At 46.2% G+C, this 26,069-nt stretch overlaps 2 protein-coding genes across 3 annotated transcripts in view; both read left to right on the forward strand.

Moving 5' to 3' along the window:
• The window catches only part of RPL12 (ribosomal protein L12), a 136,450-nt gene that overhangs the window by 101,798 nt on the left and 8,583 nt on the right, over nt 1-26,069 (forward strand). The window lies entirely within an intron of this gene.
• The window catches only part of PNPLA7 (patatin like phospholipase domain containing 7), a 124,840-nt gene that overhangs the window by 70,633 nt on the left and 28,138 nt on the right, over nt 1-26,069 (forward strand). For both annotated transcript variants that reach the window (XM_061479747.1, XM_061479746.1), the window contains 5 exons: nt 743-806; nt 1,483-1,651; nt 3,269-3,451; nt 4,043-4,161; nt 19,516-19,672. In XM_061479747.1, coding sequence (XP_061335731.1) covers nt 743-806; nt 1,483-1,651; nt 3,269-3,451; nt 4,043-4,161; nt 19,516-19,672 — 692 coding nt within the window. The remainder of the gene's footprint in view (nt 1-742; nt 807-1,482; nt 1,652-3,268; nt 3,452-4,042; nt 4,162-19,515; nt 19,673-26,069) is intronic.

A 26,069-nucleotide genomic window follows, 5' to 3' on the forward strand; every position in this document is an offset into this window, starting at 1 on the left:
GAACTGGATGATCTTAAGGTCCTTTCCAACCCCAACTATTCTATGATCCTATGATTGCTGGTAAGGAAAAATCAAGTAAAGTGCCTGCAGGAAACTTGATGTGCCTCAAAATCCATTCTGGCTGTAATGTGGTTGCCAGGCATGTCCCTGTGCCTGTCTCTAGAGTGGAAGTCATGTGCATCAGGCTGGGCCCCACAGATTTGGGAGTCTCTCTCCTTGGGGTTCATGGTGGCACAGGTTCCTGTTGGCCTATTGATTAGGTAGCACTACTCTAGACAGCTTTAGGATTTACGTGGGGAGCTGGTTCAGTGCAGGATGATCAAATGTTGTATTTCAATATGTCAATGAAATAGCTTTTCTGTTTGAAACCAGATTGCTGGGCTTTCTGGGGCTGCAAAAGGTCTGTGATGTTCTGAATGCTGGGCTGGTGCAAATGCAGCTGCAGTAGAAACCCTCATCCTACGTGACACCACGAATGTGATAGAAGAGAGCTTGTAGGTTATGACTAATACAGTAACAGAGCTCTGGGAATATGGAGAATGGGAAGATGTTGCTATAGATAAATGTGCAAGGTTTTGTGAAGGCTTCATGCTGGCTCTTTCTTCTCTGCTCATTGCACCAATCCATCATGATTCTCCAAGCAAGCTCACAGAACTGCGTTTGCTAGAGCTGCATTTCCTCAGTATGGTTTGTCAGGAGCTCAAGGGCAGGAGTTCTTACCTGAAATTTCTTGTTCTTCCAGGTCCTGCTTTGCTGCTCACCAGTGATAACATCAAACAGCGACTTGGTGCTGCTGCACTGGACAGGTACTGGCCCTCACTGATACCTATGAATAAATCATAGAGTAAGAATGGGTTGGGTTGGAAAGGGACCTTAAAGCTCATCCAGTTCTAAACCCCTGCCATTGGTAGGAACACCTTCCACTAGAGCAGGTTTGTCCAAGCCTTGACCAGCCTGGCCTTGAACACTGCCAGGGGAGGGGAATATAGACAGTGTCTGGGAATAAAATCCTGTGTTCCAACCTAGGTTATACTTTCTCATCAAGGGGATTTGAGACAACAGTGTTTCAGGAGGATTGGGTTCAAATGCAGGTGTTCTTTTTCTGTAACTACTTTCTCACTTGTGAGATGGGAAAAGTTGATTTGCTCCAGGTGGTTATTGTGTTCTCAGTCTTAGAGGTTCCATGGAAGTCTTGTTGAAGTTAGGTATCACTGCAGTCTCTTGCCTCTCTCTCTCTCTCTCTCTCTATTTATATATATATATATATATATATATAAAATGTATAAACAATGGAGAAATACAGAAAGGAGGAGCCTGGAAATGTGAGCAGATAAGGTTCTTAGACTGGATGAGCAAAAGATGCAGTTCTCTGATGCCCTTAAGAGTTTGTGCTTGGCGTGTAAGATTTCTCCCTAGTCTGTTAGGAGCTGTGATATAAAACTATCTGAAATATGCCTTTTGTTTTCGCTCTTCTGTCCCCAGTATCCATGAATACAGACTAACCAGCTGGCTGGGACAACAGGAGGACATCCACCGCATTGTGCTCTACCAGGCAGACAGCACCCTCACGCCCTGGACCCAGCGCTGCATCCGGCAGGCTGACTGCATCCTGATCGTGGGGCTGGGAGACCAGGAGCCAACTGTTGGAGAGGTGTGGAACCAGCTCCTTCCCATACTTGCAGTGTCCATCATCACAGAATCCCAGCCTGGTTTGTGTTGGAAGGGACCTTAAAGCTCCTCCAGCTCCAACCCCTGCCACAGGCAGGGACCCCTTCCACTAGAGCAGCTTGCTCCAAGCCCCTGTGTCCAACCTGGCCTTGAACACTGCCAGGGATGGGGCAGCCACAGCTTCTCTGGGCACCCTGTGCCAGCGCCTCAGCACCCTCACAAGGAAGAGCTTCTGCCTAAGAGCTCATCTCAGTCTCCCCTCGGGCAGGTTAAAGCCATTCCCCTTGGCCTGTCCCTACATCCCTTGTCCCAAGCCCCTCTCCAGCTTTCCTGCAGCCCCTTCAGGCACTGGAGCTGCTCTCAGGTCTCCCCTTCAGGAGCCTTCTCTTCTCCAGGCTGCCCCAGCCCAGCTCTCTCAGCCTGGCTCCAGAGCAGAGCTGCTCCAGCCTTTGCAGCATCTCTGTGGCTTCCTCTGGCCTTACTCCAGCATCTCCACATGCCTCTTGTGTTGCTGCCCCAGAGCTGGATCAGGACTGCGGGGGGGGTCTCAAAGAAGCTCGTTTCACACTCATGAGTTTTGCTGGGTTTAATGCCCAGTGAAACGTAAATAATAAAATGTTCCTGAGAAATGTGTATTACAAATAGAAGAAGAATTGAACTGAAATGGCAAGGTTGATGTACAAGTACTTCCAGCTAAGCTTGCTGCCTCTGAGGAGTCATTTCGGCCACTGGTAAATCAAAAATCAAATTGCTTTGAAGCTTTGCATTTTTGTCCAGGAGTTCTTTGCAGGATCTCCACACAGAAAGAGAAATTATTTTCTGCCAGGGTGCAATTGATGGTGTGTGCCTAGGAAAAGCAGATAGGAATTGTATTGTGTGAATAATTGAATGTATTTTGTTGCAGGTTGTAAGCTGTATTTTTTCCTCCCTTACAATCTGTTTTGGGTATTTTATTTCCCAAGCTGTTCGAGCAGCGCATAAATTCTGCAGCACACATAAAAAGGAGGTCACAAGTGGGTTTTTTTAGGTTTGTGAAGTGCTGAGTCTGACCTTCAAAGAGCCTGGGACTGGTACCACCAGCAGTGTTCTTGTGTGTCACTCTGTGTTGGTTCCTGACTGCTCGTGGGAGGCAGGAAGCACAGAACAAGCAAGTTGCCATCAGTTGTCTAAACCAACAAAAATAAGGAATGCAAGAGGAAAAAGGGGTCTGATTGTAAGTGAAATAACAAAACACGCTGAACGTTTGGAGGCTTAGGTATGACTTGGGAAGCGGTCTCATTTTGCATGGACAGCGTGTATCTGTGCTGTGCGTTTAATGGTCTGTGTCAGGTAAAAGCATTCAGGTTTGAATCCTGGTTGGATTTCAGCTTTATATGTGCCACATAAGCCCACAGCTAACAGTGAAGTTATCTACATCAACCTTGTTTGAGGGGTCTTTGTGTACACAGTTGCCTGCATATTTAGATAGGAGTAGTGGTCAGATGTATATATGTGTGTAAGTACATATATATGTATTTCACAATGCAGTATTCTGTTAAACTGATGCTGGAGCAGCAAATACCTGATACCCCCATTCCTCTTGTGTTATAACCTGCTGTAGCTGGAAAGGATGCTGGAGAACACTGCGGTCCGAGCCCAGAAGCAACTGATCCTGCTTCATAAGGAGGATGGGCCTCTCCCTTCCCGAACTGTGGAATGGCTGAACATGCGGAGCTGGTGTTCTGGTCATCTTCATCTCCATTGTCCACGTAGAGTCTTTTCCAGAAGAAGCCTGACCAAGCTGGTAAGAGATTCCTGCTTCAGTGGCTGGGCCCTCAGCTGTAGTATATGTACTCTGTGTATCAAATTTAACCTGAGATAACGTCACTGTGTCATATTCTGAAGTGCAACTGACTGTTACACAGGGAGTGTTCTCTTTTAATCTGTTTGGACTCAAATTACTATGGGAAGCAGGGATAAGGACTTATGTCTTCTTTTTGGATGAATACTTGCCTTTTTGATAGGCTGAAGACAGTAAATACTACCTCAAGGTCATATTGATAGATATGCTCATGTGGTAGAGTCCTATTCGTCAGGCTGATCCCCATGCTTGCAAAAGCCATGCTAAAGGTAAAGCAGAGGCAGACTTGGGATGCTTCCCAGTAGCTTCAGATCCTTGTCAAGAAAGAGAAACAGCTCCAAGGAAAATACTGTGCTATGATGAAATCTTCCCAGCTACTGTGAAAGTATGAGAGGTCACTAGAACTATTTGGGTAGTTCATGAACCCTCTTTCATTTGAAGAACAGCTCTCCACTTCTTCACATTACATTGTTGGCTGGTAGTGTAGGCTCTGCTCTGCCTTTGCAGTGAGCATCCTCTGCCTCTCTCCTGCAGATAGAGATGTACGAACGCATATGCCAGAAACCTCCTGACCGTCACTCCGACTTTTCCCGCCTGGCTCGTGTTCTGACTGGGAATGCCATTGCACTGGTGCTTGGTGGTGGAGGAGCAAGGTAGGTGGCTTATCCCAGCGCCAGCATCTGTCACCGGGCTATGACAGATTCCTCAGGACAACAGGCTTCCTGTAAAATCATCACTGTTCTGTAAGCAGCATCTGGGGAGACACTGAAGAGTTGCTTTTGTTACACAGACTTAACCTGCTGTGTGGTTTGTGCTTGGATTTCTGCAGAAGGAACATGAGTGTGACCTCTTGAGACCTTTTGTAAGTTGGGCTTAATACCAGGAGGTGACCAGGGCACTAAATCTGACACTTCTTTCCTTTGTTGGCCTACACTATGGATATTTTTCCCCTCTGAATTCTTGTATTAGAAAGTGTCTCATGATATTTCAAAGGTCCTCAGAGCTCTTCAGAGCTTGAGCAGCAGAAGGAGTTACGTCCTGTAGTGGGAGAATGTTCTCTTCCTATAATCACCCTACCTCCGGGTATCTGTACATTTCTGACAGCCTTACTTTACAGAAAGGCTGTATTTTTGCAGACATGAGGGCAGGGTGTGTGCTGAACAGTGTTAGAATTCCATCTGGATTCCTGGTGAGCTTTGGAAATGAATTCTTACTGACTTTTTTCCTCTGAGAGTTTCATATTGAGGCAAAATGTAGTAGCCCTTTGTCTGAAGAGTGCCCTGTCTTCATCATTGAGTTCTTGAAGCCCTTCTTTAAACAGTGCTTTGAAATACTGCTCTCAAAACTAAAGCAATATAATTTGCACATGCTCTGTCTATTTGACTCCATGGAAATATCACACTTCTGTCTTTGGGCCCGTGCGTGCTTTGAGGGGAGCATTCGCTAGGCTGAAGGTTTAAGCTCCTTTGTGACAGCATGTCCTGATTAGTCACTTGGTGCTGAGACAGCCAGTGTTGAGGCTGTTGCTTTGAGTGTTTGTAAGGATGCCTTTATCCTGCTTTCAGTTTCCTCACCTGAGATGATTTCAGTATTTCACTTGTGAGATAAGTGCTGTCCTGTGGAGACAACAAAGGGGAGGAGAGGAGGGGAGCTTCTGCTTAATCTGGACATCTCAGGAGGCTTCTGGTGCAAAGCATTCGTGGGTTGCTTTTTTTGTTCCAAGCTGTCTGTTACCTCTGTCTTTACTGAAGCCTATGTCATGCTAAAATATGGGCACTTCTATGTTTCTGGCAGCACATTTTGCTCATTCCCTTCCTTTCTTCCTCTGTAAACACTGCTGTAATTTTTTGCCAAACTATTTATTTTCTATTACTTAACTTGCAAGCTACCACCTGCTGGTTTTCAAGAGCAGAGGTAAGAAAGAGCAGGCTTATTGAGCCTGTGTGTTGGTCCTGTGTCATCCTCCCCCACCAAGCTGAACCACTGCACTGCTGCTGTGTTGGCTTGAGGATTTCTGGATGCTCGCCCCCCATTCTGCAACGTGACCATGTGCCATTAGCAATGAGTTTGCTCATTTCTGCATCTGCGTCACATAGAGAACTTCAGGGGGATTAAATGGCAGAACAGAGAATTTCTTCTTTCTCTGAAACCCTATTTATGTTGTGGACTAAAAGGCTTTTTCTGAGGGTTCAGGTTGACATAGATGGTTTGAGCATTGTGTTTCCAGTGGAAAGGTACAGAATGCTATTTCTGTGGTTGCATTGTCGTCTAAATTGTGGTTAGATGAAAGATCTCTTAAAAGCTGGTTTTCAAAGTGAGAATATAATTAAGACCCTGGGGAAAGGACAGAGTTACACTGAGCTCTCTAAATATCTGCCTTTGGCAGGTTAGAATAAGTTCTTGGGTCCCCATTCTACTGGCAAAGGAACTTGAAGAGGTTCTGCAGTAGGTATTTCAAATCATCTTCTGATTAAAACCCATCCTAGCTACAAATATCTTGATGAATCTCTGCACAGGCTCTTGATAGTTAACATAGCCTTTGGGTAATGTACTACATGGAGTCACCTCCCACCTTGTTCCATGGATCATACTGGTCACCGAAACAAGAGCACTGATAGTTACAGGGTGCTGGTGGTTATTTCTGCTCCAGATCTTGTGTTTTGTGGCTCCAGTAATCCCAGTTCTTGAGCTGTTATTTTGGTGTTTGTCTGGCTTCCCAGTGGCAGTCAGTTGGGAGGTTTTAGCCGAGCAGCTTCCTAGTAATTATCTTTGTGGTTTGTCATGACAAAAGGCTCCGTGGAACTAAAGGTTTTCTTTCTCTTGTGAGTATAAAAATAACACAAATCGAAGCGATACAGTTCTAAAATTACACTGTTCTGCTATAGTTAAGTGCTAACTTAATTTCAGTTAGAAACATGGTGGAGTTAGAGGAAAGGAAATAGGATTTGCCTTTAGGAAAACAATACCTTTGAAATGTAGTTGCAAGAATAATGATACATCAAACCCTGCAACAAAGGCATAAGCCCTCCCATAAATCATTCTCATGACCTTTAGCCATCCCACGTACAGCCCTCCCTTTCTTTGGTTTTGTACTGCAAAGCTGTTTGACAACTAAAATTTATGGGGAGTAAATAATTAATGCAGAAGGATGTGGGAATCCCTGGGGCTTGGGGAAAGAGTTGGGTTGTTCTGTTTCAGAAGACTGATTTAAGCAGAACTGTGATGACAAGCTTTGTTGTTGATTATAATGTTATTGTAGGAGTGAGAGAGCTGGGCTTGTGAGAGCTGAGAGAGCTGGGCTGGTTCAGCCTGGAGAAGAGAAGGCTCCTGAAGGGGAGACCTTAGAGCAGCTCCAGTGCCTAAAGGGGCTGCAGGAAACCTGGAGAGAGGCTTTGGACAAGGGCCTGTAGGGCCAGGCCAAGGGGAATGGCTTTAACCTGCCAGAGGGGAGACTGAGCTGAGCTCTTAGGCAGAAGCTCTTCCCTGTGAGGGTGCTGAGGCGCTGGCACAGGGTGCCCAGAGAAGCTGTGGCTGCCCCATCCCTGGCAGTGCTCAAGGCCAGGTTGGACACAGGGGCTTGGAGCAAGCTGCTCTGGTGGAAGGTGTCCCTGCCTGTGGCAGGGGTTGGAGCTGGATGAGCTTTAAGGTCCCTTTAACACAAACCAGGCTGGGATTCTGTGATTTTGAGTGAATTTGGTCCACTGTGCCTTATTCCACATAGGCAAAATGGGAAAGCACAAAGCATTAGACTTGTTCCAGTTGTTTATTTTGATAAGAAGCTGTATTTGCAGTAATGCACAAGATCCAGATACAGGATGTGCATCAGAAAAGCTTATTGAGAAGGAAAGTGCTATTGTTAAAAGAGGTTCCTTGCCTTTTGGGATCTACTGCCTAGGGTAAGACATAGTAATCAGCTGGATGTTTGTGCTGCGAATGAATATGCCTGGTGCCATAGACTGCGACCAGCAGGTACTTAAGCATTCTGCATTTCCTGCCCCATCCAGGCCCGGTGATGGGTGGCAGAAGGGGACTCCACAGCACTCTGTGCCTTTTCCTTCTCCCACCCCCTGGAGAGCATTGAAGCCTTCCCTGAGAAGGTGAGGGATGCCCACGCCCCCCTTAGGATGTGGTGCATACAATGTGCATCTTCCAGGGCAGCTACAAGGGTCTTTGGTTTGGTGGCAGCATATTGAGAGGTTTCTCAGCTGTCCCTGTGCCCTCTGGTGCTTCTGAGCAATTGTGGTAGAAAAAAATGAATGAAAAGCTTCCAGCATAACAGAAGGAAAAACTTGAAATGGTTGTTTTGAGAACTTAAGAAGATCCTATTCCTTTCCTGAATGTTGATCCATGCTTTTAGCAAGTTTGGCTAACTCTAAGGAGCTCTTGCATAGGAACAAACCCTGTAGTGTTTCCCCTGCTCCATCTTGTTTGAAAAGGAGTTGAATTTGGCTATTGATGATCTGGCCTATCCTTGTAAAACACTTGAAAGCAAGTAAATGCTCTGCTGTAAGAGATTCTGTTCCTACTGTGGTGTCTTTGCAGGTTGCTGTCCCACTTTGGCAGATGAAGGGACGTGTTGCTGGTGTTCTACAGCCTCTAGCACAGCACTTGAATTATGCTCCCAGCAATTAAGTGGTATCAGAGTTGGCATAAGTGCAGAGGCTGAATTTGCAGTAAGCTTATATGAGGAGTTAGGAATGATTAATAAAGCTACTAGTGTGGTTTGGGGGGTTGCTTTTCTGTCTGTTTTGTTCTAACTTGGAGGGGAGCCTTAAAACAAAAGTCTTGTGGTCTCATCCCATATGAGGGCAGGCTGTTTCTTAGTGTCCTTTCCTTATGATAATTGAGAACAGAAGGTGTTTTGTAGTTGCCCTGCTTCTTAGTTGCTCAATGCTTCCTGCTTAATTGGGGTTTCCCATCTTAACTCTGAGAAACTTGCACTTGTTCACTGCATGATGCAGGTCTGTGGTGTGTGGCAGGAGGATCGCTGCAGGCAACTGATATTCTGCTTTCATCTCCTGTAAATTCTATCAGGTTTTTCTCCAAGAGGAGCCATGAAGTCACTGTGTTCTTTGCCTGGGTTGAATTGGTTAAGGAAAAGTTGACAAGCTGCCAAAATTAATGAACATGCAAATACTGAGCAACATAACACGGTAACACAACAGTTGGACTTACTGGGGCAACGTGCTGCAAGGAAGGGATCTTAGAGATAAAACCACCTCTATTTCTGGGCTGTTGTTGGTTCTGCCAAAGACCATGATCAAAAGGCAATGCAGAAAGGTCATTTCCAGCAGTGCTGCCATGGAGAAGGGCACTGGGAGCTGTAGCTGTGCAAGTTACCTGGTGACTGAGATCCCTTGTGGACTGTCATGGTCCACAGAAGCAGAAAGAAGCATGTCTCTTCCTTGAAAACAGGGAAGACTGTACAGAAGATGTCTAAGCTTGGTGAGTCTTATAGGGTGTAATACAAGGGAAGGCTCCTAGGTGAGGACTGAGGTTTGCACACCATGGGGTGGAGTGGGCAGGCTGGTGGTGCAGTGGTGGAGCTGGCATCTCATAGCCCAGCTTTCAGTATGTGATGAAACATCCAAGGACTAAAATGCTGAAATTTAAGGTGGAAACAGTGTTCCAATGACAAAGTGCCATCCTTGGGATGGACAGGGTGCTCACATGATGCAGAGAACTAACATGTTCCATGCTGTAGCTTCTTGTCCTGTAGTGTGCAGGTGATAGCAGCTTCATGGTTATGAAGCCCTGATGTTCAGTCTCAGGCAATAACAGCATCTCCTGGGGAGACTGTGTGAAGTTTAATGGTGCAGGTGCTTCAGACTCAGTTCCAGCAGTTAAGGAAGATTAATTCTTATTCCCCATCTAAACCAGGTAACTAATGGTATGAGGCTTTTTACTTCTGTCAGTGGGAGAAGTGTGTGCATGGACAGTGTCTTAAAGCTACGACTGCAGAGCTGCAGTAGTTGAAACAGAGATGGTGGGCTCTTAAGGTCCATTGCTGCTCCTCAGATACAGGGAGGTAACTGGAAGCTTGAGAGAGTTGCTTTTTTAAACTATGACACTTGACCTCAAGCACCCAGACACAATGTGCTGGTAAAGGAATTGAGGGGGGAGAGGGAAGGAATTTGCTGCTTGAATTCAGAAGCTGCCTCCAGAGATGTGCACTGAAAATACTGTTGTAACAAACACAGAGCAGTTGTTTTCCCTAAGGGATCCTAAACATACTCCATATGGAGATTATAGAGGGGATAAAAAAATCCCATGGGAATTTCCTGGACTCCTCATGTTCCTTATATAAGCTGGACCACAATAAATATTTTTCTGCTCCTTTGCTGGTTTCAGAACTCTATATAGACTGAGGCTCATGAGGGACCCCCAAAGGTAAAAGGGGTACGGATCTGTTGAGCCCAAATGTGCTGGTATTACCAGTTCCTTGTGCTGGAGAATCACAGTAAAGCTTACTTAAGAACACCTTCTCCATGCTTCCATTCCTATCTCAATCATATATCATCTATTCTACCCTTTTTCCACCTGGTTATCTCTCTGTTAGTCTGTAAGCTTTGATTTTCCCTTTCTGACACATCCAAGCCCTAAGTTTACCCGGTTTCTTCACACCCTTTTCATTCCACTGTCACTCCTGCTTGTTGTCTTCATATCCACCCTTTAGTTCCTTTCTCAGTCTTTGCTTTCAAGTCCTCTCTCAAAAGAGCTATCACAAAAAATGTAGTTTGCCACCAGCTTCTGCCATACTGGGGTGTCCTTATTTGTCAACAGGAGCACGCTTTAAAATAGTTCTCAGATGGTGCAGGGAGCTTCAGGACACACTGCCTTTTGCAAATAGGTTATTGCTAGCAGTGTTTAAGGTTGCTCTCAGTGGTTTATAATGGGCTATAGGTATCCCCTTCATTTGTTATCTCTATCTCACAGTGCTTAAAATTGACGGTAAGCAGGGGCTGGCAGGTTGAAAAATGTATAAAAATAGATTCTGATTCTTTGAAGTATTCAAAAAACATGGTCTGATAAAACACTTGGAGTAAATGATGAGACAAAATTCTTGCTAAAACCACTGCTCTTCATTCTGACCTTGGCTGGGATAGTTCTGGAAGAGCAGCAGCAGCTTCTGTGAGGTGCTCAGCGTCAGGAGTTTCTGCAGCTGTGGAGGGTGAAACCCCAAAGTGAGGGATGTGCAGTCAGGGTTTCACTGTGCTGGTATTTGGCTCCTCACTGCTCCAAGCCCCTGTGTCCAACCTGGCCTTGAACACTGCCAGGGATGGGGCAGCCACAGCTTCTCTGGGCACCCTGTGCCAACGCCTCAGCACCCTCACAGGGAAGAGCTTCTGCCTAAGAGCTCATCTCAGTCTCCCCTCTGGCAGGTTAAAGCCATTCCCCTTGGCCTGTCCCCACAGGCCCTTGTCCCAAGCCCCTCTCCAGGTTTCTTGTAACCTATTTAGGCACTGGAAGTCTCCAGGTTGGTGCCTGGCAGTGCTGTATGGGGCTGGTCTAGCACAGACTGGGTCCTTCTGCGCTCAGTTCACACCATTTCCTAATCTCTACTTATGATACAGTCAGGCAGCATCCATGAAACTTGTGTTTCAGTTCTGAGGGCTTGCTCAAGTTTCTGTGATGCCACATAAGGACTCTGCTTTCCTTTTCTGTAGCAAGACAGGTCTTGAAGAATATGCACTGCTAAAAGGATCCCATTCCTCATCCTGACAGTGCTGTAAAGGGTGCCAGGAAACAACTGAAATAAGAAACCAGAAAAATGCTTCTTCCCTTCTTTCTAAACTGAAGAATGAAGCTTATCATCCAGCATCTGTCAGCAGCCAGGAATGGCTGAGAGAGCAAGATTTCTGCAGGATGGAAGTATCTGAATGAGATAAAGGGGCTGAATCTGCTTTGTGTCATGGAAAGAAACCCTGAATACTTGAAATATCCTTCCTTCAGATCCCTTTTGTCAAAGTAATCCATTTGTACAGCAGGCCAAATCTGTCTTTTGACATTTGGAAGGGCAGAAAGTTGGCAGCCCCAAGGTTAATCCTCATGACCTTTGCATTACTGAGCCTACAGTACTCACCTTCCACATGCGGTCAGCTTCCAGCTGGTGGGTGCATTTCAGAGGAAGGGAAGCTCTCTGATGACCTGGGATACATTTTTGTGTGTGTAGATAGAGCTCAGTGCACAGTGGAGTTGTAATTTGTCTTGATTATGTCCCTTTTTAAGCTCAGATTGGTGTATGGGGCTTCGGAGCTTGTAATTATCCATAAAGGTGTTTGGAGATGCAGCCTGTGCCCTGTGTGTTTGTGCTGTTGTCACTCATAGAGCATCCATTGCCACGTGCAGATCAACCAGACGGAAATCCGAATTCCAGTGTCAGGCACATGCTCAGGCTCCTGGATTCCCAATGTCTTTCAAAAAGCAGATTTGATTTCACTGCAAAATCCAGGAGCTAAAATAACAAGAGAAGAGCCTGAACTCTTTATCCTCAAAGATAAAATTACAGCTTTGACTTTGAGTTTTACTTTTGGTGCTGTGTTGTAGAGGCTCAAGGAGAAACATAGGAATCTGGGCTCTTCCTTGGAAAAGATGATGATGTTTGGATACCTAATTTGAGGTTTACCCAGGTCAGCCTGAGAGGGTATTGTCTGAACAAACAAAATCCAAGTCCTAAAAATGAAAGAGTAAGTTCTGAGTATTTGCTTTTGTTGAGCAAACCTCTTGAGACGTGGCTGTGAACTTGTACTGAAGGCTCCAGACTTCGTGTTTGCAGAGGGTTGGTAACACACTGCAAAGTAATTCCCCCTGAGAGGCTTTGCTTTGATTTCTTCAGGGATGGACCATCTTGTGTATTGCCCGAGAGCTCAACCATATCAAACATGTTTATGCATCCAGTCAAAATCCTGCCTCGAAGTGCAGTGGGCTGTTACCAGATCCAAGTGTAATTGCTCTGTGGGTTGTGTAGTAGTTGGGTTACCCCCTGCACATAAAAGTGCTATTCAGATGGCTTAGCACCTATGTAATGCTTCGTGATCTGATTTTTCTTTTTCCCATCTGTAGCACCTCTGTAATTGCTCATTTGCTCCTATTTGCCATGGAGGTTGAAGATATTAATGGCTTCTATTAAATCCTCCAAGCGGCAGGAGCTTGGGAGCCATCAACTTCCAAGCTATGACTTAATAAAAATTAATTGCAAGTGGTTTATTTGAACTGTCCTGTCCTGATCTCCAGTCTTCAACCCACCAAAATCATTTATTCATAGCAGTACTTTGATATACAGATGAAATTAAACAGGGAGGAGGTGGAGTTGTGCTTCAGCTCCTGTTAGTAGTTTTGCACCTCTCTTTATCAGCTGAAGGAACGTGTGCTGTGTTACAGAGCTGCAAGCTTGAGGGAACACTTTCCACACAGCAGTTGCAATGCTCTGCTGCGATTCCAAGTGCTTTCAGGAAGATGCTCTTGTGTTGCTGTGATTTTTAGGAATCTCTGTCCAGCCTCATCTGGGCAAAGGATTTTCCTGTTAAAAAAAGAAGGGATTGGAGTAGTTGCAAGTGAAATCACAGCTGAATTCTTCAAAGTACTCTGCATTGGTCTTATTTCTGCAGCTTCCAGATGTTGTGCTCAAAATGGGTTCTTTTAAGACATTTCACAGCTAAGTCTCAGAGGGGTGGAGGAAGGAGGATGTATTTGTTTTCCAAAGAAATTATCTTTCTTCACAGATAACTGAGTTATTTCTTGGCTCAGAGTAAGAGGATTTTGTTTGGCATCCCCAGGCAGAGGGAGATGGGGGGGTTGCAGTTTGCCATCAGCCTCTCTCCTCCTTCCTCCTTGTGTACACACCTACTGGAGTGTGCTGCTGGCAGGTGGATGAGAAAAGAAAAACCCTGGGGCATTTGCTGGTGTACTGTTCTGGTTTTGCTTTGTGGTTTTCCTCTCCTCAATGGATTACTCAGGTATCCCCGGACTGGGTAGACCTGACAGTTCTCTTGGAAGGGCTGGACGCTTTTTGTTCATTTACTTCTGTGTCAGGCAGAAATCTCTCTGTTTAAAGCTTGCTCTGAAGTCAGCACATGAAGCAGAAATAAGATCAGTCCTAAAAGGACGTTGCATTTGGATTTTCTTGCAGGAAGGTAAGCCCTGTTTCACTGGGCATGTGATAAATAGAAGTTGCTTTTTGTGGTCCAGATTGGAAACTTCCTTGTTAAGCGCGTAAGTAGGAGCAGCCCTGCAGTGGTCTGTTTTCTGTTATCCTTTGGAGCTGACAGATCATCACTGTAGTTACTCTGGCAAATTTATGATATTGGGAAGTTTTATGGTTAGGAAAACTATGAAATAGTGTTATTGGAAGGACACAAGTACAATTAGACTTCAGAGCAATGTTTGTATCTATTGAAGCAACTGCAGAAGATTGAAGGTGTCAAACTGGAGTTAATACAGTTGCAACTTGTAAACTTGCTTGATTTCCAAGCCAGTGACTGTGTCACTCAATGTCAGGATCAGCAACAAAACACATACTAAAAAATGCTGCTGCTTATTTAAGGCAGAAACTTCTCTTTATCTCACATTTCCAGATAGCACTCTATATAGCCCCTCATTTATCTTTATATATCTTCTGCATCTTTATATATATTTATATCTTAAATAGTATCATTAGATCTTAGACAGAAGCTCTTCCCTGGGAGGGTGCTGAGGCGCTGGCACAGGGTGCCCAGAGAAGCTGTGGCTGCCCCATCCCTGGCAGTGTTCAAGGCCAGGTTGGACACAGGGGCTTGGAGCAAGCTGCTCTAGTGGAAGGTGTCCCTGCCCGTGGCAGGGGTTGGGGCTGGGTGAGCTTTAAGGTCCCTTCACTCCCTTTAAAGTGACGAATCTCTAAATTTGATATATTAAATACATATTCATCTGCACTGAGCCTGTAAGCTGAGTGATCTAATGACTGCTTATAACATGTTTTGAATAAAGCAGTTACATGAGGGAAAAGCTGGTTTTACTTGTATAGCTTTGCTTCTTCAGGAAATTTAAGGTTGTGGGGATGCCTTGATTCAGGTTTGTTAGGCTCCAGTGGAGCTCAGCAAAGTCCCCTTGGCAATTTCTCTGGTTTTTACCTACTTTGCCAGTTAACTCCATCAGGAAGGTGGAGCAGCAGGCCATGTCCCCTGCTCTGGGGAGGCTTTGGTTAGTGACACAGCGAAGCTCTGCAGCAGCCCTGACATTAATCTTGGTTTTAACCAAAGGAAATAGCATCTCTTCAGTGCATTCCAAGAGATCTCCTTCATCTTGCTGAGTCAGTCAGGGGAAGAGGTGGGTGCTGGGGGGCCTGAGCTGTATTTTCTCTTCCTTTCTGAAACTGAAGCAGGCTCTGGAGGTGGCACCGCAAGCAAGCTGCAGCTCTGCCTTGCTGCTCCCTGAGTCCCAGTGTAAAAACCAAACGTCCCCTCTCTGTGCTCACAGGGTTGTGTTTTTCTTTTCTAACGCTGACAGGCAACATCTCATTGATGTGTTAGATGTGGCTTGTGGATAAAACAGTGGCGCACAGGCTCTGGTTTTGTATTAATTGTGTTTTCTTCAACCCTGACCTGAGCACAGAGGAGAGCCCATAGTCCTGCTGATACTTTAATGTGAAATGTCCCCCTGCATTTGCTCGCTTCCTCCTGAGGGCTGTGTCTAATCTGAGCTCAGGCAGGCACGTGTGGAGCTGACACATGCACGTCTCCCAGAAGAATGCTTCCTTTATCAGTTGTGCTCTGGCCTTCGTGCGTTACAGCCACATGCCAGGGGACATTTCCCAGGGGATGAAAGCAAAGGCTGTGTCAGGAGCAGGAATTTTCCTGCAATCCCTCGTGCCAGCAAGGCTGCTCCCTGCTTGCTTTGCTGTGTTATTTCAGGGAAGCACGTCCTCAACCCTGTAACTCCTCTCCCTGCTTCGTGGCCATTTATTTGTGACCATTGGTAGTCACAAATAAATGTAGTAGTAAAAAAGGAATGGTGCTCTGGAATTTAGGTACTGCACTGCTCTGGGAGGCTTTTGAAGCACATTGAGCATGAGTTTGGGGTGGAAATGGAGCAGGGCTCTTGTTTCCAGTTTCTCCTTGACCTGGTTGATACCATTTCTGCTCTCTCCATGAATTGACCAGGCCAGTCCTAGAGAGTGGTATATGATGGAAAAGAGGTTTTGCTAATATATAGGTGCTGCACTTGTTGGGCAGATCTTTGGGTTCTGGTACAAGTTATTTGACAGTAATCTTCTTTGTCACTTGTCCTTGGTGCCGGGAGCCCTTGTCCCTGTCCTAGGACAGGCATTAATCCTGGCAGGGAAAATGCTCCATCCAGCTGCACCATCAGGCAGCTTTAAGGCAAAGAACAGCCATGGGTACAGCTCCAGCACCATGCTGTGCTCATCTCCCTGCTGAGACACTCCTTCCTCATATCTACACAGACCCCTGCTCCTGCTTTCCTCCGGAGTAAGTGACATTTAGCTCCAGGTAACTGGAGATTTCCTCCACTCCACACAAGTGCCCTGCACTGATGTGTACAAACAGCTCGGCACCAGCGATCTTCCCTTGTACTCTTCTTGCCAAACACTTGTATCTTCACATGTTTCCCTAAACCAGGACAAGTCCCCTGTGAAACCGTGTCTGGTACAACAAGAAGCGCACAATCCCCGTTTTCTCTGCGCTGATGCCGAGCGTTAACAGGGACTCGGCTCCTGGCTTTGGTTTCTTTTCCTCTTGAGCTGAAGCAAGAGAGCTGCCCAGCCCGGCTGTCCGTGGGGCTCCCGCAGGTTGTGACTGAACAGGATCTGTGCTGCTGGCACACAGCTTCCCTGGCAGCCTGCCCCTGTGCGCCGGGGGCTGCGGAGCACGGCCAAGAGAACCAACTGCGAGGAGCGGGTGAGAAGTTTCACATAGAAGTGTTGCTGGGTAATGATGGCCTAAAGCTATAGGGAGGGGAACAAAAACCCATTTACATCTCTCAGGAAGCTGCATGGTACATGGAGAAGTGGGGGGGGGGGGTCACATGCATTTACTTTGATACATAGAATAGTTTGGGCTGGAAGGGACCCTAAAGCTCATGCAGTTCCAAGCCCCTGTGTCCAGCCTGGCCTTGAACACTGCCAGGGATGGGGCAGCCACAGCTTCTCTGGGCACCCTGTGCCAGCGCCTCAGCACCCTCACAGGGAAGACATAGTTCACACAAACACAATTTAGTTTACACAAATACATTCAGTCACGAATCCTCCTCTTCAGGGTGCTGGAACTGAAAGAATCAGCTTTGTATTCATGTATAAACGAAACACAATTTAGTTTGGCAGTTTATAAGAGCAAGAAAAGTACTTTCAGTCCCATCTTGCAGGTCAGTGCTTCAAAATTGATGCTTGTGTTGGTGGTAACGTGGCTGTTACACGTTTAGCTGGGTATTGGCAGGGACTCTGCTGATGCACAACACAGGGGTGATGAAATAGCAGTAATCGTTATTCACTCAAGGGTGCCATGCAGCAAAGTAAAAACAAATCCAGTGTGGTCACAGCAATCCCTTTGTGTTTTCTGAATGCATGAATAAGGAAATTGAGCTTCAGAAGAGGTTAAAGGGGGAGAATCCAGTCTGGAGCTGCCCAGTTTAAAATCACCCTCTGAGCAAGCAATTCTTTACAGTACTTATCATGTGGCTTTGTTAAGACATGTTGTAGGCTTTCTCCAGAAAGCAGGTTGGATTGTGTAAGGTCTGCTCCTCAGCTAAACAGCAGTGTCAGCTACTGACTTACATGCAGGAGTAAGGCTGAAGTGCCAGGCACTAAAAGCAGATTGCAGAAATAGCTGTGATCTAAAAGCCTAAACCCGATGAGCTCCTCTGGCAGGGATAGAAATACAGTTCTTTTAACTTAGGGCATCTTATGAGAAGAAGTAATAGCAAGGCCAGCTTGGATGGGGCTTTGAACAATCTGGTCTAGTGGAAGGTGGATGAGCTTTATGGTCCCTTCCAACACAAGCCAGTCTGGGATGCTATGAAAGCAGGGGAAGGAGCATTTGGAAAGGAAACTAAATGAGCCAGTTCCTGCTCTTGGATTACACCAGTACAGATCTGTCGTTGAAGTCACTTACACCAGTATAACCGAGAACCTGTCCCAAAGCATTCCAGCAGCTGGAGGGGATTTATTTAGATGGAAAGAATGTGTTCAGCATAGCTTGGCCAGATGACACCTATGGTGCACTTGGCAGCTGTCAGCAAGTATTTATAGGATGTAAACAGCAAAGGGAAGGAGGATGGAAATAGAGCACAGGGGGAACAGGAAAATAGGCTGAAAATGAGCAAAGGAAGATTTTTGCTGCTCCATGGCTTAGATTGCAAACTATCGATCCAGGAGGAATGAAATAATTGGCATGCTTGGTATTAAGTGGACAAAGCATTTGAAAGAAGGGGCCTGATAAGGTGGCAATCAGCTTCCACTGCTGATGTGTCTGTTCCTGTAATGGTTCTGTAGGACAGGTCCCCTCTACCATCAGGGAATCAACTATAAGATCAGATCAAATGTTCCACCTCTGCACTCTCATTTCTGGTTGTAGCAGTTCTTTCAGACACATGTACGTGCAGCAATTAGCCTCTGAGCTTTTGAATCTGAGGTTGCACCTCGAGTTTTCATGTTCAGTAGCCACTGACAGCCTGTTACCTTTGATTCAGCCAACCCACATTTAAATCCATTTGTGATTTGACCTTGTCAGCATGTGGTGACAGTGGTTTCCTCAATTTGTGCTTTACATACCCATGTCTGTGTAAATTCTTTCCTTTACATTAAACTTCCTGCATGGAGGTATCGTTGCCTGGCCCTGCGTGTCCCATCAGTCCTGATCTTCCCCGCTCAGAGATCTGAGTCCGGTTTCTTCTCACGTGGAGTCCTTTCCAAACTCTGCTCAGTTCCTCTCCTCTCTGTCACTTTCTAGTTGTGCTGTTTCCTTTTAGTGAGGAGCCTGAGCTTGCTTGCACTTTTCAAAGCGCTGGTCCATCCTGGATGTGTGTTCTTAAGTTTTCTGCTTTATTCTGCCTTCTTTGATTTCCCGTTTGGATTTCCACTGGCCGCTAGGTTGATATTTCTCAGGGGATGTCCAGAGTACTTCCAGAATCTCTCCAAGTGAGCAGAGCTACTTAAGAGCTCATTGCTGTAGGGGCTTTGCTACTTCAGTTCTTCTCTTGTCCCATCAGCACTGAGGTTCATCTGTTGTTTATCACTTTTCTCCACCACTGCTCTGAGTTCCTTCTGCACTCCTTGAAATCAAGGAATACATTTACTGTCCTGAAGGAATTTGTCTTATCCTGAAGCCATAGAATCCCAGACTGGTTTGGGCTGGAAGGGACATTAAAGCTCATCCAGCCCCAGCCCCTGCCACAGGCAGGGACACCTTCCACTAGAGCAGCTTGCTCCAAGCCCCTGTGTCCAACCTGGCCTTGAACACTGCCAGGGATAGGGCAGCCACAGCTCCTCTGTTGCCTCTTTATCTGCCCCTTTCCTGGCTCTGTGTGCAGATGAAACTTTGGCCTTCTCATTACTGTTTTTCTCCTCTTGCTCTTTGTTTTCCATCTTCAAATTCATTATTAATCCATGCAGTGACCCATCTTGTGGTCCAGCTGGCTGAGTTTCTTTGAAGAATTGCTGGGAAAGAAGTCTGTGGAAAGGTCTTTGAAATCCAGCCATCCCTGGCTGCTTTGGAAGAACCCCAATAGATGTTTTGATGTCATTGCTCCCTTAAATCCATGTTGACTTTTCCCTCACATATTCTCTGGCTTGATTCTTGGCTGCTGTTTTCATGTTGTTGCCTTTCACACTGCGGTCAGGCTCCTGCTCAGTGACTCCTGGGATCCTCAGGGGGTCTCTTTGAACATTCCTGCATTCCTAATATTTGTTTCTGGCAGTTCAGCCAGTGCACGCTCGCATTCCCTTAGAAGGTGACATCCATGTCTTTATGCTCTTTCAACGGCTGTTTGTCTGATCATGCCTTTTTCTTTTCTTGGCACAGGGGCTGCTCCCAAGTGGGAGTGATCAGAGCACTGATTGAAGCTGGCATCCCTGTGGATATGATCGGAGGAACATCTATTGGTGCCTTCATGAGTGCCTTGTACGCCGAAGAGCGTAGCTACAATCAGATGAGGATCAAAGCCAGGCAGTGGGCCATGGTAAGCACTGGAAATGGTGCAGTTCTCTCCTCAGATGGAGTGCAAAAGCTTAACCACAAGCCTTCACAGGCAGCAGGCACCCAAGGCACGTTCTGGTGTCTGCCCAGCCAAACCAGCCCTGCCTGGCACGAGGGAGCAGGCTGAGGAAGCTGGTGGCTGTGACAAGTTCTAGTCACACTATAAACGTAGAGTGATGTTGTTCAAGTGTGTTACTCTGTGTTTATCGTTGTTTTATCTTCTCTTTTGAGGTGCTGGAATCTGTTTCCTTTCCAACTCCCAACAAATGTGTTTCTCTTTTGTATAATTTTCTCTCTTTCGTTCTCACATGCTGTCATTTTTTCAGTGGAACTGATTGACAGAGGTAATCCTTCTCTAAACTAAATACAAAGTGTGTCAATCACAGGGTAGCCTCACTGCTCCAGAGTGGCAGCACCCTCATTCAGGAGAAACATTTAACTTTAAATATTTAATAGAAAGAGAAACGTATTGTCATAGTTAAACCAAGGTTTGGGAAGGATGTTTTAAATAGTGACTCCTGTGAGTGAATTGATAACATACTGGGGAGAAATTGTACTAGCCGAAGATGACAGTGGTCAGTCAGATTGACTGAAGGTGAAGATTGGTATTACTTCTAAAGTCTGTTAGTTACAACTTTATGTTGTTCATATGAAAACCATGTTTTTCTGTTGGTTTTCTTACTGAAAGGCAATTTTCTAATTTAGATTAAGCTCTGGGTCTGCTTAGATCTTGAGTTTTAGGAGCCTGCAGTTGGCATGTGAGTACTGCTTACCTTTCCCAGGTGTCTTCTAACCCACCATGGCTTTGAGATGAAATCTGCTGTATGGTACCACTTTGCAAGCCAGACAGTCCAGTTTACTGAGGCCCCAGCATGTTTGTGCTGTCCTGGTGCTCAGAGGACCATAGGATCCTCTTTCACCTCCCTGTCACTGTTTGCTAGAAGAACATGGATTTTTGTGCTTTTTATGTAAGAACAGCCTGTGCCTGGCTGGGTTGGGAAGCGCCCAACCCAGAAACTGTGTATGATACATAGCAGTTTGCTGGAGTCACAAAACTGGAGGAGGCTTGAGAGTAAGGACATAAAAGTAACTGTACTGAAGCATATCAGACATCCATTTGACCTTGGACTCGTCATTTCCCACCTTGGTCACTTGTAAATGTGGCTGAGCAGGATGAGCCCATGGTGATCCCTCCCTGCAGTGTTTTCTGTGCCTTGCTGCCTTCCCTCCCTTGCTTCTGGTTAGGCTACAGCGATGGAATTTTCCCCTGTGCACTTGTCCAGAGGATTATCTCCTCTTGTCTCTGAACTTGTCAGATCTCTTCTGCAGAGGTGATGAGAGCTGGAAATGCTCCTTGCAGGGCTTCTCAGCACTGTGCTCCCATTGAAGCTGCTTCATTTCCATCACTGCAGCTCTTGAGCTGGCCGACCGACTGTGGAATCACACAGGGATAGTTAAAGGTGAAATGAAGAAATGTAACCTATTGGTTAACTTTTTGAATGCAAATTGCAAAGCTCGGAGAACATTTCACTAAGGAAAAGAAAGGTTATGGCCCAGCCTTGAGCTGTTTCATGTATTGGAACCTTGAAATGTGCAAGTAAGTCACTGGAGGAGAGGTTAATAACCTCTGTTAGAGCAAACATCTCATCTTATAATGAAGAATGGATTTTCTTGAGGTTTGCCATGAGTGTTCTGAGCTCCACATCCAAACCACAAATTGTTCAGTTTTGAGAATGAAAATAGGGAAGACTGCTCTGTTTGAAGCTCTTTCCACTGTTAACAGCATGGTCCAGCAACATGGTTGCTTTGTAAACTGCAGAAAGCCCTGAAAACCCCCACTCCAGGTCAGATCACAGATAATGTACAAAGTAAAGTGAGGGATTATAAATCTTTCTAACACTGACTCTTCTGAGTTATTTTCCCTCATATTGTGTAGTCTGAGCCAGGAGAGTGGCTCCTTTCACTGAGCTCCAGCTCTGTGGTAATGCAGGGAGCTTTGGGGATTCACAGGACAGCAGGTTGAGGGAGGGGATTCTCCCCATCTGCTGCGCTTTGGGAGGAACCACCGTGCAGCCCTGATCCAGCTCTGGGGCAACAGCACAGGAGGGACGTGGAGCTGTTGGAGCGAGGCCAGAGGAGGCCATGGAGATGCTGCGAGGGCTGGAGCAGCTCTGCTCTGGAGCCAGGCTGAGAGAGCTGGGCTGGGGCAGCCTGGAGAAGGCTCCTGAAGGGGAGACCTGAGAGCAGCTCCAGTGCCTGAAGGGGCTGCAGGAAAGCTGGAGACGGGCTTGGGACAAGGGATGTAGGGACAGGCCAAGGGGAATGGCTTTAACCTGCCAGAGGGGAGACTGAGATGAGCTCTTAGGCAGAAGCTCTTCCCTGTGAGGGTGCTGAGGCGCTGGCACAGGGTGCCCAGAGAAGCTGTGGCTGCCCCATCCCTGGCAGTGTTCAAGGCCAGGTTGGACACAGGGGCTTGGAGCAAACTGCTCTAGTGGAAGGTGTCCCTGCCTGTGGCAGGGGTTGGAGCTGGATGGGCTTTAAGGTCCCTTCCAACACAAACCCTGTCTGTCATTCTGTGACATTCACCCAAGCAGACTGAGCACAAGCAAGGTGACAAATCCATCAGCTAAGCCCCACATTCCCAGTGTCCACAAGTTGCAGGCCTGTTCCTGCTATCCTGTGGAGCAACATCACTGCTGTCCCAGGACCACAGCAGGAGGCAGCTGCTGGGCAGGAGCTGTTCTGGGGACCATCCTTCATTAAGCAAACATTATGCCCAAAGGCTGGGATGCTCCCTGCTGCTGATTCTGCTCTTCTGAAGCCTGTGAGCTGTTGCTGGGGAAGGTGAGTGCTGAGTACTCTTTGTGCAAAGCCTTGCAGCCTGGCGTTCTTAGCCTGTGGGGGTTTTGAAATGTCTTCATTGTGATGGATTAGATAACTCTGATAGTTTTTAATTTATTTTGCTATTCATCAAAGTAAATGTCCAGCAGTTATTTCTCTTTTGGGTATTTTTAGCAATTGGCCTGTCTCTGATTGTACACTTGGGGCTGGGAGAAGGGATGTTTCTAATGGGATGCGTTTTTTGGACCTAATGAAGCAAGAAAGAAATAAATGACTCTTTTATCAAAATACAGAGGGGTATGAAATTAGCAGTCAGGCTATTTACTATGTACTGCCTCTGTGTGTCCTCTGTACCTGCGTTCAACCAGCAAGTCAAACAATCAAAAGCTTTCATGTTTGCCCATGGTTGGGTTTTCGTGATTTTCTTTTTTAATTGAAGAATTACTATTTTAATGTATAAATATTTCCCAAGGAATGGAATTTCTACTGTTGGAGGGAATATGGTCATAGGAATGTGGAGCTTTAGCTTCTCAGAATGGAATTAAGAGTTGATGAGTAGGATGCTGCAGTCGTTTGCTGTCTGCAGTTGCAAAACAGCTAAAATAAATGGGGGGTTCATGAGGTTCTGCCTCTCCCTAACGCTGCTCTGGTATTTGCACACTGGGACATTCTGTGGTTTAATGAGCTGGTGTGGCCAAAAACTCATCTTGTGTTTATTTCCTCTGTCACACTGTTTCTGCCAACTCAGCTCTTCAAGCTGCTCGCTGCAAAGGCAGCAGTGCCAGCCCAGGGCAGGGGGCACCGTCAGCCTCAGCTGGGGCAGATCAAGATGCTGTTAGACTGGATCCCTGTATTCTTCTTTGTTTCTTATAACTGTTGTTTTGAGGGGAAAAAAAAAACTGTTCTCTGTCAAAGCAAGGTGATGCCTGAGCCTGTGTTGGACCTGGTGCAGGCTGAGGATGGCTTGGGAGTGTGATTCAGCAGAAGGGGTGGTGGGGAAGGGCGAGATGCTCACCTGACAGGGACCACAAAGGTCCTTTCGCTGTGGATGTCAGAGGGAGAGCATTGTTAGGAGGTGCAGTGTTCTGTAACGCTCTTTGCATCCCACACTGTTCCTGTAGGACAACAGCTACAAGGACAGATCTCTGCCAACAAACACCAGGCAAACGTTGCCAAACTAGGCTGGCATGAAGAGCAGGCAGGATATTACGGGAAAGATATCTCCTGACTAGAGGAGACCCACCAAATAAACTGATCCCCAGCTAAAGGGAGTCTTGGTTTCTGTGCCTTAGCCCCAGATCAGCCACAGCAAGTGGTAAGATGGGCTAAAGCAACTTTAAAGCACACAGTGAATCCTAAATAAAGAAGAGGCTCGTTACAGATTGCCTGCTAATGAATGTGCATATGTTGTCTCTTCAGTTGGGTTGATGAGCTGTGAACCTGCTTTGGGTGTCTTCCAGCCCACTGGTGCTTGAGATGGGCACTCAGCAGCACCTCCAGGCTCTTCAATTGCATCCCTAAAACTTCATCAACCCATTGGGAAGCTGTAGTGACTACTTGCAAAGACTAAACCAGGGCACATTGCTTTTCCTTTATAAGCCAACTGAAGGGTTCCTTCTGGTTGCCTTTCAGCTGGAATTTTGTATTTGAGATTGTCAGCTACAGGATACAAACACATGGGTGTGTGTTTGTTAAATCTTAGAGGTACAGGAAAAACCTATTTTTATGTAGTGATAAGGCCTGAGGGTTCATATTTACCATTCCAGTTGTGTTAGTTGGGCTGTTATAATTAACCCCAAATCAAGCATTATAACTTGGGAAATTCACATAAAAGGCTGCATGCAAAATCCAAACATGCCTGTTGCTTTGAAATGAAGGCACCAAACCATTCTGCATCTACCCTGGGGCCATCACATCCACTGATGACGGTGAGGATGGCACATTAATGCTACAGGCTCAGAACATGTGAGTCGGATTTGAAACATGCAGTTACTTGCCTGGTTCTCTGCTTTACCCGACTCTGAGATGGCTGCAGTTTCTTAGATGGATTAATTATCATGTTCTTCAACTCTTAGATTTCTTAATAGTTTACATTTAGATCTGAGCTTCCATTATCTGTAATTCCTGCCCTGTGGTGCTGTTAATCTCTTGGCCTGAGTTGTGTTTTGTCTTTTGTCTCTAACATTTTTCTCTTTGTGAGTTCCTTTGCTGGTTTCACTGAAAAGGCACCGCAGGGAGTTCCTGAGGCCATCTCCAGGGGTTTGAAAAAGTTTTGCTGGTTTAAATTTTTGTTCTTGCAACAAGTTTTGCCCTGCCCTGGCTTTATTTTATACTCTGGAGCATTGAAATATATTGGTTTTTAACACTAGTTTACCACCATTCTGCATCAAATAACAAGATAGCCAGAGGTTATAATTCAGGGGGGTTTTTGTCCATTATCCCAGAATCATAGAATCCCAGACTGGTTTGGGTTGGAAGGGGCCTTAAAGCTCATCCAGTTCCAACCCCTGCCATGGGCAGTGACACCTTCCACTAGAGCAGCTTGTGCCAAGCTCTGAGCTTTCTTTTGAGTAGCCCCTTTAGGCACTGGAGCTGCTCTCAGGTCTCCCCTTCAGGAGCCTTCTCTTCTCCAGGCTGCCCCAGCCCAGCTCTCTCAGCCTGGCTCCAGAGCAGAGCTGCTCCAGCCCTCGCAGCATCTCCATGGCCTCCTCTACACTCGCTCCAACAGCTCCACGTCCCTCTTGTGCTGCTGCCCCAGAGCTGGATCAGGACTGCAGCGGGGGTCTCTCCAGAGTGCAGCAGAGGGGCAGGATCCCCTCCCTGAGCTGCTGCTCATGCTTTGGAGGTGCAGCTCAGCATCATGTGAGTTTGCCCTTGTCCCTTTCTTGCTGAAGTTGTCTTTTTCCACAGGGTGGCTTTTAACAGTAATAGGATTGAAGGTGGTCTCTTTAAAAAGAAAGCTCATTGTGCAGCAGAGCTGTAGAAATGAAAGTTCATGAGAAGTTAATGGAGAATTGTGCAGTAGCTGTTCCCTCCCAAGAGAACTGGTAGAGATGCCATGAGGCCAGGCCAGGCTTCCTGTCACAGTACAGTAGGGAACTGGAGCTGCATTGTTCTCAGGGACACTGGTGTTGGCCCTTGTGCTTTGGTTAGTAGAGAAGTCTGAGGGGAAGCAGAAGTCAGGAGGCTCTGGTAGCCTTTCCATCGGGTGATCTTTAACTTGATTTATCTTGAGAGCAGTAGGTGGTAGAAGCTATTCTTGGAAGGCAGAGGGAGGCTGTTGGCCATCAGCGTTTCAAAGGGCATCCTCCGGTTATGAGAAATGAGAATATTAAGAAATAACTGTTAATTAGGAGTGTTTTGTTCACATACAGTATTATTGCAAGCATTAATTGAGGGGAAAATGTAGAGGCTGAGCATTATAAAGATCACTTGCAACAAGGATGGCCCCAGTGTTTGGTGCTGAGTTGGAGAGATTTTTCCTTGGTATTAAATAAAGAACTTTCTGTAAATGCCTTTCCCTGATTTAATCATTCTGA

This window comes from Pezoporus flaviventris, unplaced genomic scaffold (assembly GCF_033815535.1).
Source record: "Pezoporus flaviventris isolate CSIRO_AGI_PZ_B2104156 unplaced genomic scaffold, CSIRO_AGI_Pfla_v1 ptg000154l, whole genome shotgun sequence".
NCBI classification, from domain to species: domain Eukaryota; kingdom Metazoa; phylum Chordata; class Aves; order Psittaciformes; family Psittacidae; genus Pezoporus; species Pezoporus flaviventris.